Source organism: Durio zibethinus, chromosome 26, assembly GCF_047325235.1.
Source record: "Durio zibethinus cultivar Kanyao isolate XHJ-2024 chromosome 26, ASM4732523v1, whole genome shotgun sequence".
In the NCBI taxonomy this organism is placed as follows: domain Eukaryota; kingdom Viridiplantae; phylum Streptophyta; class Magnoliopsida; order Malvales; family Malvaceae; genus Durio; species Durio zibethinus.
In genome coordinates, this window is record NC_143187.1 from 9,251,838 (window position 1) to 9,265,602 (window position 13,765).

Below are 13,765 nucleotides of genomic sequence, written 5' to 3' on the forward strand. Positions count from 1 at the left end.
TTTTTTATCTGAGATAGACACTTCACTTCGTTTGTATTTTTATATTTTTAGATTTTTTTTTTCTGAGCAAACTCCGTTCAAAATTTATAAACAAAACCTCGGTGCAATCAAATGGATGTACTGCCATTAAAAAAAAATTACATCAAGATATCACTTTAAGACAAGCATCAGTGCATTAATCTACAAATAAATAAGCAAAATAAGTATAGATCATCCATTTTCTATGACAGTCTACTAGGGAAAAAATGGTTACTATCACACTGACTCCCTGCTTTTGCCCAGCAATTCTCAAGGCAGTCAGTGGATAATGGGATTGCGCAGTTGCTGCTGCTGCTGCTGCTGCTGATAAAAATTCGGTGCAACTTCTGTCAACCAAGAAGGATCTATAGAGATGACATTGCGCATGTATTGCCGGTCAGTGGAGACAAGAGAATGGTATATTACACACTTTGGATTGACTCTGCAGGTTAACAAAATTCATGGTATTGAATTAGACAAGTTGTGACATAAATATTTGCAGCAAATATATATATACTTTATAAAATCCAATCCTTCAAAGAAATAAAAGTCCTAAAAAGCTCATATTCTAGCCATCTGACTCAACAGCAATAATATAATATAAGTTTGCAGATTTTTCAAAATCTAAATGACACAAGATGCAGTTTTCTAATCAAAAGCTGTTTAAATAAGTTGATATTAACAGCTATTCATGTTTTCTGCTTGCCAGATCAGAGACATGCCCTAAGAATTTATGAAGGTTCAGTTTTTTCTTGACATTTTAATAAGTATTCAGATAATGTAGGTAGGTTCAGGTTACTTATTCAAAGATTTTAGGTTCGTGTATCTCAAGGACTAATGCTTTGCTAGCTTTTAGGGTTAATTACTGAATGTAATTTTATTTATTTTTATACAACAAACAAATTCACAAACAAATAAAACAACACAAATTCAATTAGTTGCAAGGGATATTGCAGGATCTGGTATTGATTTATGCAGACACAAGTTTTTCTTTTCATCATCTTTAACTAAGAGTGAATTTTCATGTCTCTGATCTCGTGCAGCACCAAGGAGTTTCTAGCATAATCAATATAAAGATGTGTACTTGTATATACTAAATCGAGTCTCAGTACCAACCTGAACAACACAGATGATGGATGAATATAAACTTCTTGGGAACCTCTAATGGTCTTGTACATCCCACCATGACTGAAGGCCTGTTTACAAGATAGGCAACAAAACTTGATTAAGATAAACAGTTTACCTCAGAAGACAATAATTCTGATTAATAAAATTTCTCCAAGGTAGAATTATCTTCAGATTCCAAAAGATAAAAAATGATATATTTGATTAGAAATAAGCTCCCAGAGATTAAAATTACCTCTAAACGACATGCATTAGCAAAAAAACCAGCAGTTACTGCCTTTCTCACTAACTGCAACAGGTAGATTACAAAGCATCATTCATCTTGTACAAAAACACGTGTTAAAAGATTATTTGAGCCACTAAAACACAAAAGAAAGAAAAAAAGGCAGCCTCCAGGGAACCATGACATGTCAAGAGGAATGAGATGGGCTTGATTTAAAGATTAGATATGTACTCACCAAAATAACAAGTTCATTATATGAAAGTAAACTGCCAGCCCCAATTGAGATTATGAGAACAATGGCAATAGAAAATGGCACTATTACACATAAAACTTCTGGTCTTAAGTTCTCAAAATTTTGCTACTGCAAGAGACTAAAATAGAGGCCTATCTGTATAATTATGTTGGATTCATTAAAATTCTATGATAGATACACTAAACGGCCTCCCAAATATAAGCTCATGAAACTGATGTATTCAAAATAAGTCCTTTACTCTGTCCAATTATCTCCCTTTTGAACGTTTGCATATGGCAAATTGTAGTTATACACAACCACGTGGCATGCCTAATCCTATCTATGAAAGAGAAACAAAACAAGATTTAGTACAGCAGAAACACCATGCACAGTTAAAAGCTTTGAATAATATTTTGGTGTTCACACCAGAAATATCAACCCAATGGAAACAATAGCAGTAATAACATACCTGTCTTTTACCGTATTTCATTTTTAAGATTAGATCAAAGTGTCACTTTATTTACCTGCATATCTCTTTCACAAGATTTCAAGACTATGCCCAACCTCAGTGCTATTCTTTTGAGTTGTTCCCTAGTTTCCATTACTTTTTTCTGTAAAATAATTAAAGCCAATATTAACATACATGTAAGAGATGCAGCAAAAACTATCTTAAATAAGTAAAACCTACAGATACAGGATTTTTGTACTAAAGACAGGATCTATCAGAGTGAAATCAGACTGTATCTTAAATTCTCAAATATGCTCAAACAAAAATACAAACCATGGCATGGTAATTTATGAAGTTCTTATGACACCACTTTGAAGATTTGCCCGACTGCAGAAATCCTTTGTAAATATTCAGGAAAGTAACATGGTCACCCTGCAAAAGACAAAGATATGAGACAGGTGAAGCACATTAATTACTGAGTTATTACAACATAACAAATTGGAAACATAATCAAGAAAGAAAATCCAGCAAAACTAGTAAAAGACAGTTGACAGTTTGGACCCATTTCATAGTATTTAAACTAAATAGATAGAAAAGCATGAGACTTGAGATGCGGCCAAAAAAAAAGAGAAAAGATCAAAAAGGAGGTTGAAGCCAACTCGGAATCAGCTATAGGAGTTAGTAATACTCCAACTAATAGAGAACATGGTAAATCAGGTTTGAAAACACAAAATCATGTAAAACTAAAGATCAAGTCACAATACCTCAGCAGCAGCAAATCTCAATTTGGCTTCGTCCAGTTCCTTTTGTGCTCCCCAACCAGAAAACCAGATAGACTGCAAACAGAAAGGAAAAGGGAAGGAGGGGAGGGAGGAATGTGCTTTTCAATATGGAATATTGATAACTTGGTCTATACAACAATAGGATCTGAGTAAACATAAACATTTGAATAAAGCGTAACACACACACACAACAAAGAACAGTGGCTTACCTGGATGGAGAGAACAGCAGCAATAGTAATGATTTCCTCTGAACACCCAAGCTCATTTGAAGCTAAAATCATTTTTGAGATCATTGGTTCCTATAAAACATATAATAGTGAGGTATGCACCTAAGAAATACAACCCGAGTAAAGAGAAAGGCAGTGAACATTAAAAATGGTAAACCTGAATAAAGAGAATAAAAAATAAACCCCCATTTCATCGACTGTTTATCTCTCATTTCAGTGACATATATGGAGATATCATGGAAATAAACCATTAAAAAGATATGAACCTAAAGTCTTAGGTGAAATAGAGCTTATTTACCAGTGGAATTTCTGCAACTTGAAACCCAACCGGTGAAGTAAGTTTGGCATCATCATCAAGGACTCCAAGCGAATAAAGTACTTCAAGTGCTCGGATCATTGATTCAGGAGATGGGGATGCTGGCCAATCAAAGCCAAGAATATTATCAATGCCTAAGGCTTTTAACTGCAAAATCAGAGTACAGAGATCAGCGCCTAAAAGACTATAAAAGATTAAATCACAGCATAACTCTATGATACTATTAAATACTGTAAAAATTTAAATCAGAGTCAATGGTCCATATATGACATAAAGGAAGCACCAAAGTTAAAGTTACACAAGCACTTTAGTACAGCAAATAAGGAAAGTAGGGAGCCCTGCAGCTCACAGCACTAAGTTTGTCAAAATATGATATAGTACCAAATGACATCCAGAGAAATCATGCAACAAAACCAAATACCTGAATCACACAGGAAACAAGATTTGACCTCTGGATCTCTGGAATTCCTTGAACAGACATTTCATTGACAAAATATTCTTCTGTATACAGTCTAGTGGCAGCAATCAAAAGAATTCAGTCATAGTCAATATGATTTCATCTACAGAAAGATTTTAACTTCTTGAATAATTAGGCACCTGTAACACTTCCCAGGTCTAACTCTACCAGCCCTGCCAGCCCTTTGTCTAGCAGATGCCTTGGATATTGGTGCCACTACAAGATTTTCTATATCTGAGACCTGGAGCAATGAGAATAAAATGATTAACAACTAAACCAGGACATGGAAAAGTCAATCCATTTAGAGATATAAGGCTCCCACTAAAACCTCTAAATAGTCTAAGAATCAAAAATAACTAACAAAACCTGGTGACTATTGTGATAAACTAAACAACATAAAGCAAAAATTAATAATACTTGTATGCTTCAATATACCCAAAATCTAGAAAAGCTAAAACTTTCAAAATCTTCTTTTAGCATAAGATGGTCTGAGACTGTCCACCACAAAGTAATTAACATCACAATTAGCCATTTTTCAAGTAAAAAAGCATAAATGATAATGTTATGTATTAATTCAATTCATTGAAAATAATGCCAAGAAGGATTGTTTGGATTGTAGTTCAATAGATTTTGTGGTAATATTTTTTAGGAATGAATAACTTTAGGCAAGATGTCATCATTATCAAACAAAATCACAAAGAGAAATCCTAAATCTACACACGTTTCACCATAACAATGTGGAAATGAAGATACCGGATTATAGAATCGTTGTTTTGAGAATCCACTGTCAACAACATAGACAATACCCTGCAGCAACCATGAGAACAAGTGTAGACATGAATCAAACAACTGTTTACTTTTGAACTAACAAACTAAAGTTTAACAAATAGCTCCATAATGCACATGTCTTACCTCTAAAGTCAATGATGTCTCTGCTATATTTGTTGATATCACTACTTTTCTCTTACCTTTAGGAGTTGGAGAAAACACCAAATCCTGAAAAGAACTAAAGAGAAATTGGTAAAACCAGAAAGGAAATTAAGCAAATTCTACAGGTCACATTATTACAAACAGACAAATATCTCTAACCTGTTCTGCACGTGAAAGTCCTGAGTATAGAGGCAGAATAATCATACCTGAAATGAAGATATAATTGGATAATGTCCGTCAAATTTAACAGAATGTTGATTCTGCCTGCCATTGATTACAGTACACTCAAGGTTGGCACTGAGCAAATAAGTGGTGTGGAATTGCTGGGTCTTTTCTAATAGAGTTTTGTTTGACCCATTTTGATAGTAGAATATATTTTAAACATGAAAACATGTCAAGAGGAGTGACACTAACTAATAAAAGGTCACAAATCCACTGTACAGCTAGGCACAAAGACATCCACTAACTTGCAATGGAATACCCATCACACATACACGTCTAGTCATACTTATGTATGCATAGGCGTAAAACACCAATAGATATATACATGTAATACAAGATTATTGCAAATTATTTTCAATAAATGTAAGTTAAAGATGACAAGTCCAAAGACATATGCCACGCTACCAAACCTGAGGAATTTTTCCCATTGCTCCGAGCTTCTTCAGTAAGCAACTTAATAGCAACATCAATATCATCTTGACCAGTAAGAAATACTAAAATATCACCTGCTGGTTCCTACACAACAGATAAAATATAGATAAGAAAAATTAGTGGAATTTAACCCTTTCAGCAAAATTCTCGAACGATACCATTTTATACTAGTGTTAAGGAGGAAAAATTGTAATAAATAAGTCAAAAAAAGCCTTCATAGGAAGCACATATAGTTGCTGAAACATCTGTAGTTCTAGAAAGATAAAGTATGTCGGTATTGTTTCCAGCAATTGCAGAACACTAAAAGATTGAAAGCCTAGACTGTTAGAACTCTTTCAGAAAACTGGCACTAAATTGCAAAAGTGAAAAGAACATTTATCATTCGAAGATGTTTTTGTTTTTCAGCATTTATCAACAAGTTCATACAATTATTTAGCATCAATGAAATGACTCAAGAAACTATCAAAAGCTTATCATTGGAATCATCTCCATTTAGATGCATATAACCCAAAATTTGAATATATTACAATTTTCAAAATACCTGGTCATGAATCAATAGCACTGTTGAAACGGCAGCCTGAACATAGTCTTGGACAGGCTCCTCCATATAATGAATTTGCACATTAAACCCTCTACCCTGTAAATTGAGTTGCAAAACAAAACCTAATTTCATTAGTCCAAATAGAATGGGGCAAAATGAAGCAGCATTTAAAGAATTACTTCCATCAGAAAACCAAACAAGTTGCCTTCAAAAAGACAAGTTTTGTGCATGCGTATGTTGGAAAAGGGGCAGAGGAAGCGGTAATGGCCATGAAAATACCTCAACAGATAGGATCGCAGACTCCAACCTTGATCTAAGCTCCTCATCTTCTGCTACTCGGCGTCTTTTGCTAGTTTACATCAAATGCAAGATGTATAGTCAAAACAGAAACTTGTGGGTTTTTTATCAACTAACTGGATATCCAAACCAACATATACTATTAATAAGCTATAAACAACCTTTAAATAGCTTGAAATAAGAAATATTTTAAACTCTCTACAGTGAGAAGATACTTCACTAAAATGCTTAGAAGGAAACCTGGACTGGAAGAAATTAGACATTGATTTTGCTTCGATTGTAGCAGAAGAAATAATCAGGCGCAGCTCAGGTCGGCGCTTTTGGATCTGGATTTTCAATGTTTAGCAAAGATTTAAAAAAGTACAGGACATATAGGGAAAAAAAGAGTTGCAAATTTCCTAGTCTTTCTTAACACCACTGATACTCCAGTCGCCAAGTATCAGATGTATTACCTTTTTTAGAAGACCAAGTAAAATGTCTGTTGAAATGGATCTTTCATGTGCCTCATCCACCATAATGACACTGCCCAAGTCATATACACTTTTACTCTATTTTACCTTACTTAAAAAAGAGACCCTCATCCACTAGCTGCACCATTAGGAAAATTTAACCAATCTTAACTATTACCTGTACTTGGTCAAAAGAGGATCATCCATCATTTCTCTAAGTAAGACTCCATCAGTGAGAAATTTTATCCTAGTAACATCCTGTACTGTCAAAATGAAATAACTTTCACAATCCTGGACACTGAATTGCAAGAACACTAAATGAAATCGTTATCTATGGCAGTTTTTCCTATGATCAAATCATATGCCAATGCCTGCAAGATATAAATTAACCCTAAAAACAGAATTGAATTAGATAATAACTGTGAGATCAAAGATTGATTAGATAACTCACTGGATTAGAGATATCTTCAAACCGAATGGTGTAGCCAACTTCTTCTCCAAGTTTGACCCCCATCTCTTCAGCTACCCTTGAAGCAACTGCCTGTGCATCAGATTATAATGGCAATTATTGAGCAAAAACATGAACACATTTCCATGCACAAACAGAAAAAAAAATTAAAAAAAAAAACCTTAAAAAGATTAAAATGCTAACATGCTTAAATGCTGACATATATACATCCAAAGCGCAGAGAGAAATGTAAAAAAGTATAGTAGCATTTCAAGCTACCTGCACAGCGAGTCGCCTTGGTTGCGTGCAAGCTATAACACGTCCACCATCAGCCCAACCAGCTTCTTTTAGGTACTGCAATTCAAGCATACTTAAATCAAGATTCCAAGAAACCAAAAAGAATCGGAATAACAAAGAGAAATAATATGCACTTAAAAATATTTTTCTTTAAATTATATATATTTCAATTTAATAACCAATAAAAAAAAAAGAATACAAGGAAAAAAAAAAACCTGAGGGATTTGAGTGGTTTTTCCACTACCCGTTTCACCAACAACAATGGTAGTAGCGTGAGACTCCACCAAATAAAGAATAGCAGTTCTATACTTGTAAACTGGAAGTCTCTGCCTTTGCTTCTCAAAGCTTGCGTACCCATATCTGTAAAATAAGAAAAAAAAATTGAAAAAAAGAAAACAAGAAAAGAAAATGAAAGAACAAAAATTAAAGCAAAAGAGTATGCGAGATACCCAGAAGCAGAGGAAGAAAGAGAAGAAGACAAGAAAAGGACGCCGCCTTCCTCGTCGTCGAGAAGTCGAGGCTTCTCCGTTCCCGGTTTCCAGAATTGTGCCATCTGTCAAGCTTTGGTTTCCTAATTCTAGGAAAGTACCCGAATTCTTGCTGTACTTAACGGCTATAATCGGGCTTTTAGCCCTTGCGCTGTCCCTGTTACTGTTGTGTCAGTGTCCATTTAGTTAGGCCTTTAGGGTTCCCGTGTCGGTTTAGGGTTTCAAAACAAAGCTTCGGCCTTTTCGTCAAAAAAAAGAAAAATGCTTTGGGTGTTGGCTGTAGTGGTTTGTTTTGCTTTGGGCTTTTGTGTTAACTGTTTGATGATGGATTAATGCTCTTGTCGGGGATGATTTATAAGGGGAAATGCCAGCCTAAAGTTTAAGGGTTTTTTTGGTCATTTTGATATTTTTTATTATTGTTTTAATCTTTATATCAAAATATAAAGTCAAATACTTAATAGAATTAAGAAAAATAATTATTATCTTAAATGAAATTCCTGGAGTCAAGCCAATTGTTTATTAAACATTATTCATTAAAAAATTTATAATTATACATTTAAGGTAAAAGTGTATCAAAAATAAAAGGAAAAAAAACCTCATTTGCTTATTTTTAAAGTATGCTAAACTTGCTTATGTATACTTTTAATTAATTATGGAATAATAAGTATGTTAAATTAAGTAAATGCATAATATTTTCAATTAAGAAAATAGAGAATATAAGGTAGTGTTTGGTTTCAAAAAACAAAACCATTTTTTGTTTTTATTTTTTTGGAAAATTTAAAACATTAGTGAAATTATGTTTGGTAACTGAACATGAAAACAAAAATAAAAATGGATTGAAATATAAAAACAAAAAATATATATTTTCAATTGTGAAAATAAGATATATACATTACTTTTTTTCATTTTTTTTACAAGTTAACATATTTGAACATTTTTTAATATAATTAATTAATAAATATATATTACATTGATAATTAAATGCCATTAATAGTAATATTATTGAATATTTTATTTATTTCCTTATTGTTATTTTTTAAAAAAATAATTTTTATTTTCATTTGCCAAATACATTTTTTAAAAAATAAAAACTATTTTCTAAAAAATAAAATAAAAATAAATTTCTCAAGCCAAACAAAACCATTTTTCATAAAGCAATAGAAACCTTTTTTATATATAGAAAGGAGAGAGGAATGTCAAGAAATTTGTACATTTCAATTCTCATTCTTATCCAATCTCCACAACAATGGGAGGTCATCAGAAACAAAAGTTTGAAACATCAAAACTCGTTCATTGCATATAGTTTGATCATTGATTTGTTCTTCCTTATACTTTCCAATTTCATCTCTCATGTCAAACAACCTTCCGATATCATTGGACAGGAGTCTCCTTATAGTTCCAGGTCTCTTCCCACAAACCATTGCCAACAACCATCGTCAAAGCCATTAGGCTTTCGTTCGATCGGCCTTGAACACATTTGGCTTCAGCCGTATCTTTTGATTCTTCCGTAGCAGAGCTCCGAGTTGTAGAATGCCCCAATGATTTAGTCTAAAACCTGTGGCTGCTACGCAGCTGACTTTTATTATTAGGCAGACAGAAAGAAAAGTATATGGACCAAGATTCCTAGCAATTGCATACTTCTTCTATTATAAATACTTTTGCTGTAACAGAATAGTAAGAGAACTACTTGGCAAGAAAAAAAAACAATGAAAAAGTTGAAAATCCAACTGCCTTTCCCACTCATTTCAGTTAACAAAATCTCCACATCTTACCTTCTCTTCCCTCTACTCTTTGTGCCTTTCCTTCTCTTCCTCATCCATGGAACTGAAGCTGCCAACATTAAAAACGTTACAGAAACCCGAATTGGTGCAATCATTGATGCTAATTCCAGGATCGGAAAAGAACAAAAAACTGCCTTGGAAATTGCGGTCGGAAACTTCAACTTTAATAACTCAAGGAACCAAAAGCTATCTCTTTACTTCCAGGATCCTGGAAGAGAACCATTTAAAGCGGCTTTGGCTGGTTAATTATATTTTTATTACCTTTTCTTTCTTTTGTTTTATAGTATTCGAGGCTCAGAGACTGAGATTTCTGTATTTCTATTGCAGCTGAAGAACTGATTAAGAAAAAAAAGGTTGAAGTAATTGTTGGTATGGACTCATGGGTGAAGGCAGCTTTGGTTGCTGATGTTGGAACCCAGGCTCAAATTCCAATTCTTTCGTTTGTATCACCGGCTATGACACCACCATTGGCAGCAATTCGTTGGCCTTTCTTGATAAGAATGGCTAGCAATGGTGTTGAACAAATGAGATGCATTTCAGCTCTTGTTCAGTCCTACAATTGGCGAAGGGTCGTAGCCATCTATGAAGATGATACATATGGTGGTGATTCAGGAAACTTAGCCCTTTTATCAGAGAATCTACAGAAAGTTGGTTCACAGATTGAGCATAGCTTGGTTCTACCTCCATTTTCATCATTATCTGATCCTAAAAGGTTCATTCAGGAAAAGCTAAGGAAGCTAATAAGAACAGGAATACAATCTCGGGTTTTTATTCTACTAAAGTTGTCACCACCTATGACAATTCATTTGTTCAGAGAAGCAAAGGAAATGGAACTTGTAGGGAGAAACACAGCTTGGATACTTTCAGATTCCATTACAAGCTACCTGGACTCATTCAACCATTCTGTTATTTCCTCTATGGAAGGTGCTTTAGGTATCAAAGAAAACTATTCTGAAGAAAGTTCATCTTATTCGAAATTTTATGCTCAATTTAGGGAAATTTTCCTATCCAGGTATCCGAATGAAGATGAGTTTAAGCCCGGAATTCATGCTCTTAGAGCTTATGATAGCATTAAAGCCATTGAATTGGCCATGAAAAGAACTAGTAACCGTAGGAGTGAAAAATTGTTGTTAAGAAATATCTTATCGATCAACTTCAATGGTTTAAGTGGTAAAATAAGCTTTAAAGCAGGGGAGCTGAACCAAACTCAGAGCTTAAGAATCGTAAATGTTGTTGGAAAGAAATACAAGGAGATTGACTTTTGGTTGCCGAAATCTGGATTCTCAAAGACTCCTAGTGAAGGAGAAAATAGTGGTGCCAATGATGGTGAAACTGTAAAAGCTTTGGCTGGGATAGTGATTTGGCCAGGGAACTCACTTGAAGATCCAAAAGGATGGGCAATGCCTACAGCTGAAAAACCAATGAAAATTGGGGTTCCTGTGAGAACATCATTTGAAGAGTTTGTGGAGTTTCTCTCCGGTACTAGACCTACTGGTTTCTGTATTGATCTTTTCGATGAGGTGCTGAAGAGTCTGGATTATGATCTACCATATGAATTTGTGCCTCATAGTGGCTCCTATGATGATCTCATTTTTTATGTCTCTAACAAGGTAATGACTTTGTCTCAGCTTTCTAATAGGAATAATCTTCACATCAGCTGTACATAACATCATTTGACAAAAAATTTACATAGACCTTCAAAATTATTTATATTATATCTGTCTGATTTGTGCATAAAATTTGTGAAAACGGTTAACAGAGTTTCACTAACAAAACTATCTAAATGTGCATTATGATTTATGATCCAAATTTTAGAGTTTATACTATAGTGGATGATATATGTTTTTATCAAGAAAAGCTGGGTAGCTTTTGAGACTAAGTTCCATTTATATAATTGAGCAATTTGTAGGGTTTAGTGCGGGGAAATTTCCATAATTCAGCAGAGTCAAAATTTACAATGCCAAAGGTAGCTGGAAATACTCAAACTTAGAAGAAATGGCCTATAAAGTACCTCTACTTTTTGGTTTTCTCAAATACCTGAAATTCTCGTCTCCTTCATGTTTTCAAGTTATTCTGCCATACTGATACTATTCTCCTGTAGTTTGCCTACAATATTTGACTTGTTCCACTTGAAAGAAGTCCTTGGTAGGGCGGTGATATAGATTGATCGTATCAGTAAAAAGCAAACATTAATATAAGATTCCTGATTCTTGTTTTAAAACATATTTTCTCTCAATTGTTCTGATAAAGATTTTTTTCCTGCTACTGCATGCCTAAACCAATGGAAGACATTTGATGCTGCTGTTGGTGATATAACAATACTAGCTGAAAGGATGGAGCTCGTGGAATTTACTCAGCCTTTTGCGGAATCAGGACTGTCAATGATAGCTCCAGCAAAGTCTGATTCGGAATGGATGTTCATGAAGCCTTTCGCACCAGAAATGTGGTTGGTGACCGTTGCCTTGTTCATCTACACAATGTTCGTAGTTTGGTTCTTGGAGCATCGCTCAAATCCAGAATTTAGAGGAGCATTGAAGAATCAAATCAGCACTGCACTTTGGTTCACCTTTTCTTCTCTCTTCTTTGCTCACAGTAAGTGTCAGGGTAGAAATGAACAAGCAAGCATTTTTTTTCTAGTAACCCTGAATGTCAGTGGTTAGGTGGTTTTGTCCAAAAAAACTTCCTGATATATTGGTAGCCTAATACATATGCCCATGGTTATTGCAGGGGAGAGAATATATAGCAACTTCACTCGGGTGGTGGTCTTAGTGTGGCTTTTTCTTGTATTTATCTTGACCTCAAGCTATACTGCTAGTCTGTCTTCATTGCTTACCGTCAAAGAGCTAGAATCAAATCTAAATATCGAATCAGTGAGAGAGCGAGGCTCATATGTTGGTTGTGATAATGATTCCTTTATCAAGAATTACCTGAAGAATGTGCTTACCTTCAAACAAGAACAAATATATATCTTGAACAGTAGCGAATCCAGTTACGTAGAAGAATTCAAAAACAAACGGATAGATGCAGCCTTTCTTGAAGTCCCATATGAAAATGTTTTCCTGAATAAGTACTGCAAGGGATACGCATCCATTTCACCAACCTATAGATTTGGAGGTTTTGGCTTTGTAAGTAGTGATTACAGCTTAAATGCCCTGAATATCAATAGTTTTACACGAACAAATTTGCTTACCTTAAAAATTTTATCAAGGCTCTTAGAGATTAAACAGTCCTTTTGCTTCATTTCTTTTGCCTTTTCTTTAATAATTGACGGTCATTTCTACACTAAAATGAAAACTGAAAACAACTTCTTGCATTTTATGCAGGCATTCCAAAAAGGCTCTCCCATAGCTGCTGATTTTTCTAGAGCCATTCTGAACCTATCAGAGAATGGAAAATTGACATCATTGGAAACAAGTTTGTTTTCTTCCTCTTCCGAGTGTAATGCAGCAAACACGAAAATTGAAAGTTTGAGCCTCCACAGCTTTTGGGGTATCTACGCTATATCAGCTGCCACTTCAACTCTTTGCTTTCTAATATTCTTACTTAGGCTACTAAAGAATTTTCGGCATCAGCAAGAAGCATTCAGAGACCATGCTACTCCAGGAAGAAATGGCACTTGGAACAAGACTGTTGGACTTGCAAAATACTTCTACAAAGGTGAAGTTGATATTCCAAGAAGTTTCAGAAGCACTTCAACTTCTTTTCGAGCAGAGAGTTTAAATCAACGGAGATCTTCAAAGTGGGATTATGTGAGTCACTCTGACATCCAGGAGGATCTCCCGGACTCCTCATCAGCAGATAAGATTGAAATGCTATGATGTTTTTGCTGAAAAAGATTAGGAAGAAGAAAGAAGAAATCTATGCTGATCAATAGATCGACAGCTTTTATATTCCCATCATAGCTGCAGCATAACATAGCTACTTGTTTTATTTTAGTAGACAAATGTGAGGAACTTTCAAATTTAAATTTTAGGTACACTTTATATAGGGCTATATTGTGTAAAAAGTTCAAAGATAAATGACTTACCCAAACCATTTATAGTTTCATGAAT

The 13,765-nt window shown here is 34.4% G+C and overlaps 2 protein-coding genes across 4 annotated transcripts; one reads left to right on the plus strand and one right to left on the minus strand.

Annotated features, from left to right (window-relative positions):
• Nucleotides 1-102: 102 nt before the first annotated feature.
• On the minus strand, nucleotides 103-8,023 carry LOC111274996 (RNA helicase family protein). 3 transcript variants are annotated; one of them, XM_022860057.2, is made up of 23 exons: nucleotides 7,894-8,023; nucleotides 7,660-7,804; nucleotides 7,427-7,501; nucleotides 7,151-7,240; nucleotides 6,878-6,957; nucleotides 6,703-6,772; nucleotides 6,491-6,576; nucleotides 6,233-6,302; nucleotides 5,954-6,049; nucleotides 5,391-5,496; nucleotides 4,918-4,964; nucleotides 4,741-4,824; nucleotides 4,582-4,635; nucleotides 3,969-4,069; nucleotides 3,793-3,883; nucleotides 3,354-3,518; nucleotides 3,038-3,127; nucleotides 2,811-2,882; nucleotides 2,380-2,478; nucleotides 2,123-2,209; nucleotides 1,379-1,432; nucleotides 1,135-1,214; nucleotides 103-460 (listed from the first exon to the last, which is right to left on the minus strand). In XM_022860057.2, exons 1-23 carry the CDS (start codon nucleotides 7,995-7,997, stop codon nucleotides 298-300), a joined length of 2,109 nt encoding a protein of 702 aa, XP_022715792.2. In that variant the 5' UTR covers nucleotides 7,998-8,023; the 3' UTR covers nucleotides 103-297. The 3 variants fall into 3 exon arrangements, with proteins under 3 accessions (XP_022715792.2, XP_089611006.1, XP_022715794.2); XM_089754880.1 differs by lacking the exon at nucleotides 1,379-1,432; XM_022860059.2 differs by lacking the exons at nucleotides 3,793-3,883; nucleotides 3,969-4,069.
• Nucleotides 8,024-9,606: 1,583 nt separating this feature from the next.
• Nucleotides 9,607-13,764, plus strand: LOC111274999 (glutamate receptor 2.7-like). The gene is made up of 5 exons (XM_022860062.2): nucleotides 9,607-9,954; nucleotides 10,041-11,323; nucleotides 12,002-12,305; nucleotides 12,441-12,838; nucleotides 13,037-13,764. The coding sequence occupies exons 1-5, from the start codon at nucleotides 9,639-9,641 to the stop codon at nucleotides 13,529-13,531; spliced, it is 2,796 nt and encodes a 931-aa protein (XP_022715797.2). The 5' UTR covers nucleotides 9,607-9,638; the 3' UTR covers nucleotides 13,532-13,764.
• The last annotated feature ends 1 nt before the right edge of the window (nucleotide 13,765 follows it).

Excerpts from the sequence above, each read along its gene's own strand:
- LOC111274996 (XM_022860057.2), bottom strand. The coding sequence starts at position 7,997 with ATGGCACAATTCTGGAAACCGGGAACGGAGAAGCCTCGACTTCTCGAC. Across the intron at positions 7,502-7,659 it reads AAACCACTCAAATCCCTCAG|TACCTAAAAGAAGCTGGTTG; the intron begins GTTTTTTTTTTT and ends CTTGAATTGCAG. Across the intron at positions 2,883-3,037 it reads CTGCTGTTCTCTCCATCCAG|TCTATCTGGTTTTCTGGTTG; the intron begins GTAAGCCACTGT and ends TTCTGTTTGCAG.
- LOC111274999 (XM_022860062.2), top strand. The coding sequence starts at position 9,639 with ATGAAAAAGTTGAAAATCCAACTGCCTTTCCCACTCATTTCAGTTAAC. Across the intron at positions 9,955-10,040 it reads ATTTAAAGCGGCTTTGGCTG|CTGAAGAACTGATTAAGAAA; the intron begins GTTAATTATATT and ends TTTCTATTGCAG. Across the intron at positions 12,306-12,440 it reads TTCTCTCTTCTTTGCTCACA|GGGAGAGAATATATAGCAAC; the intron begins GTAAGTGTCAGG and ends TGGTTATTGCAG.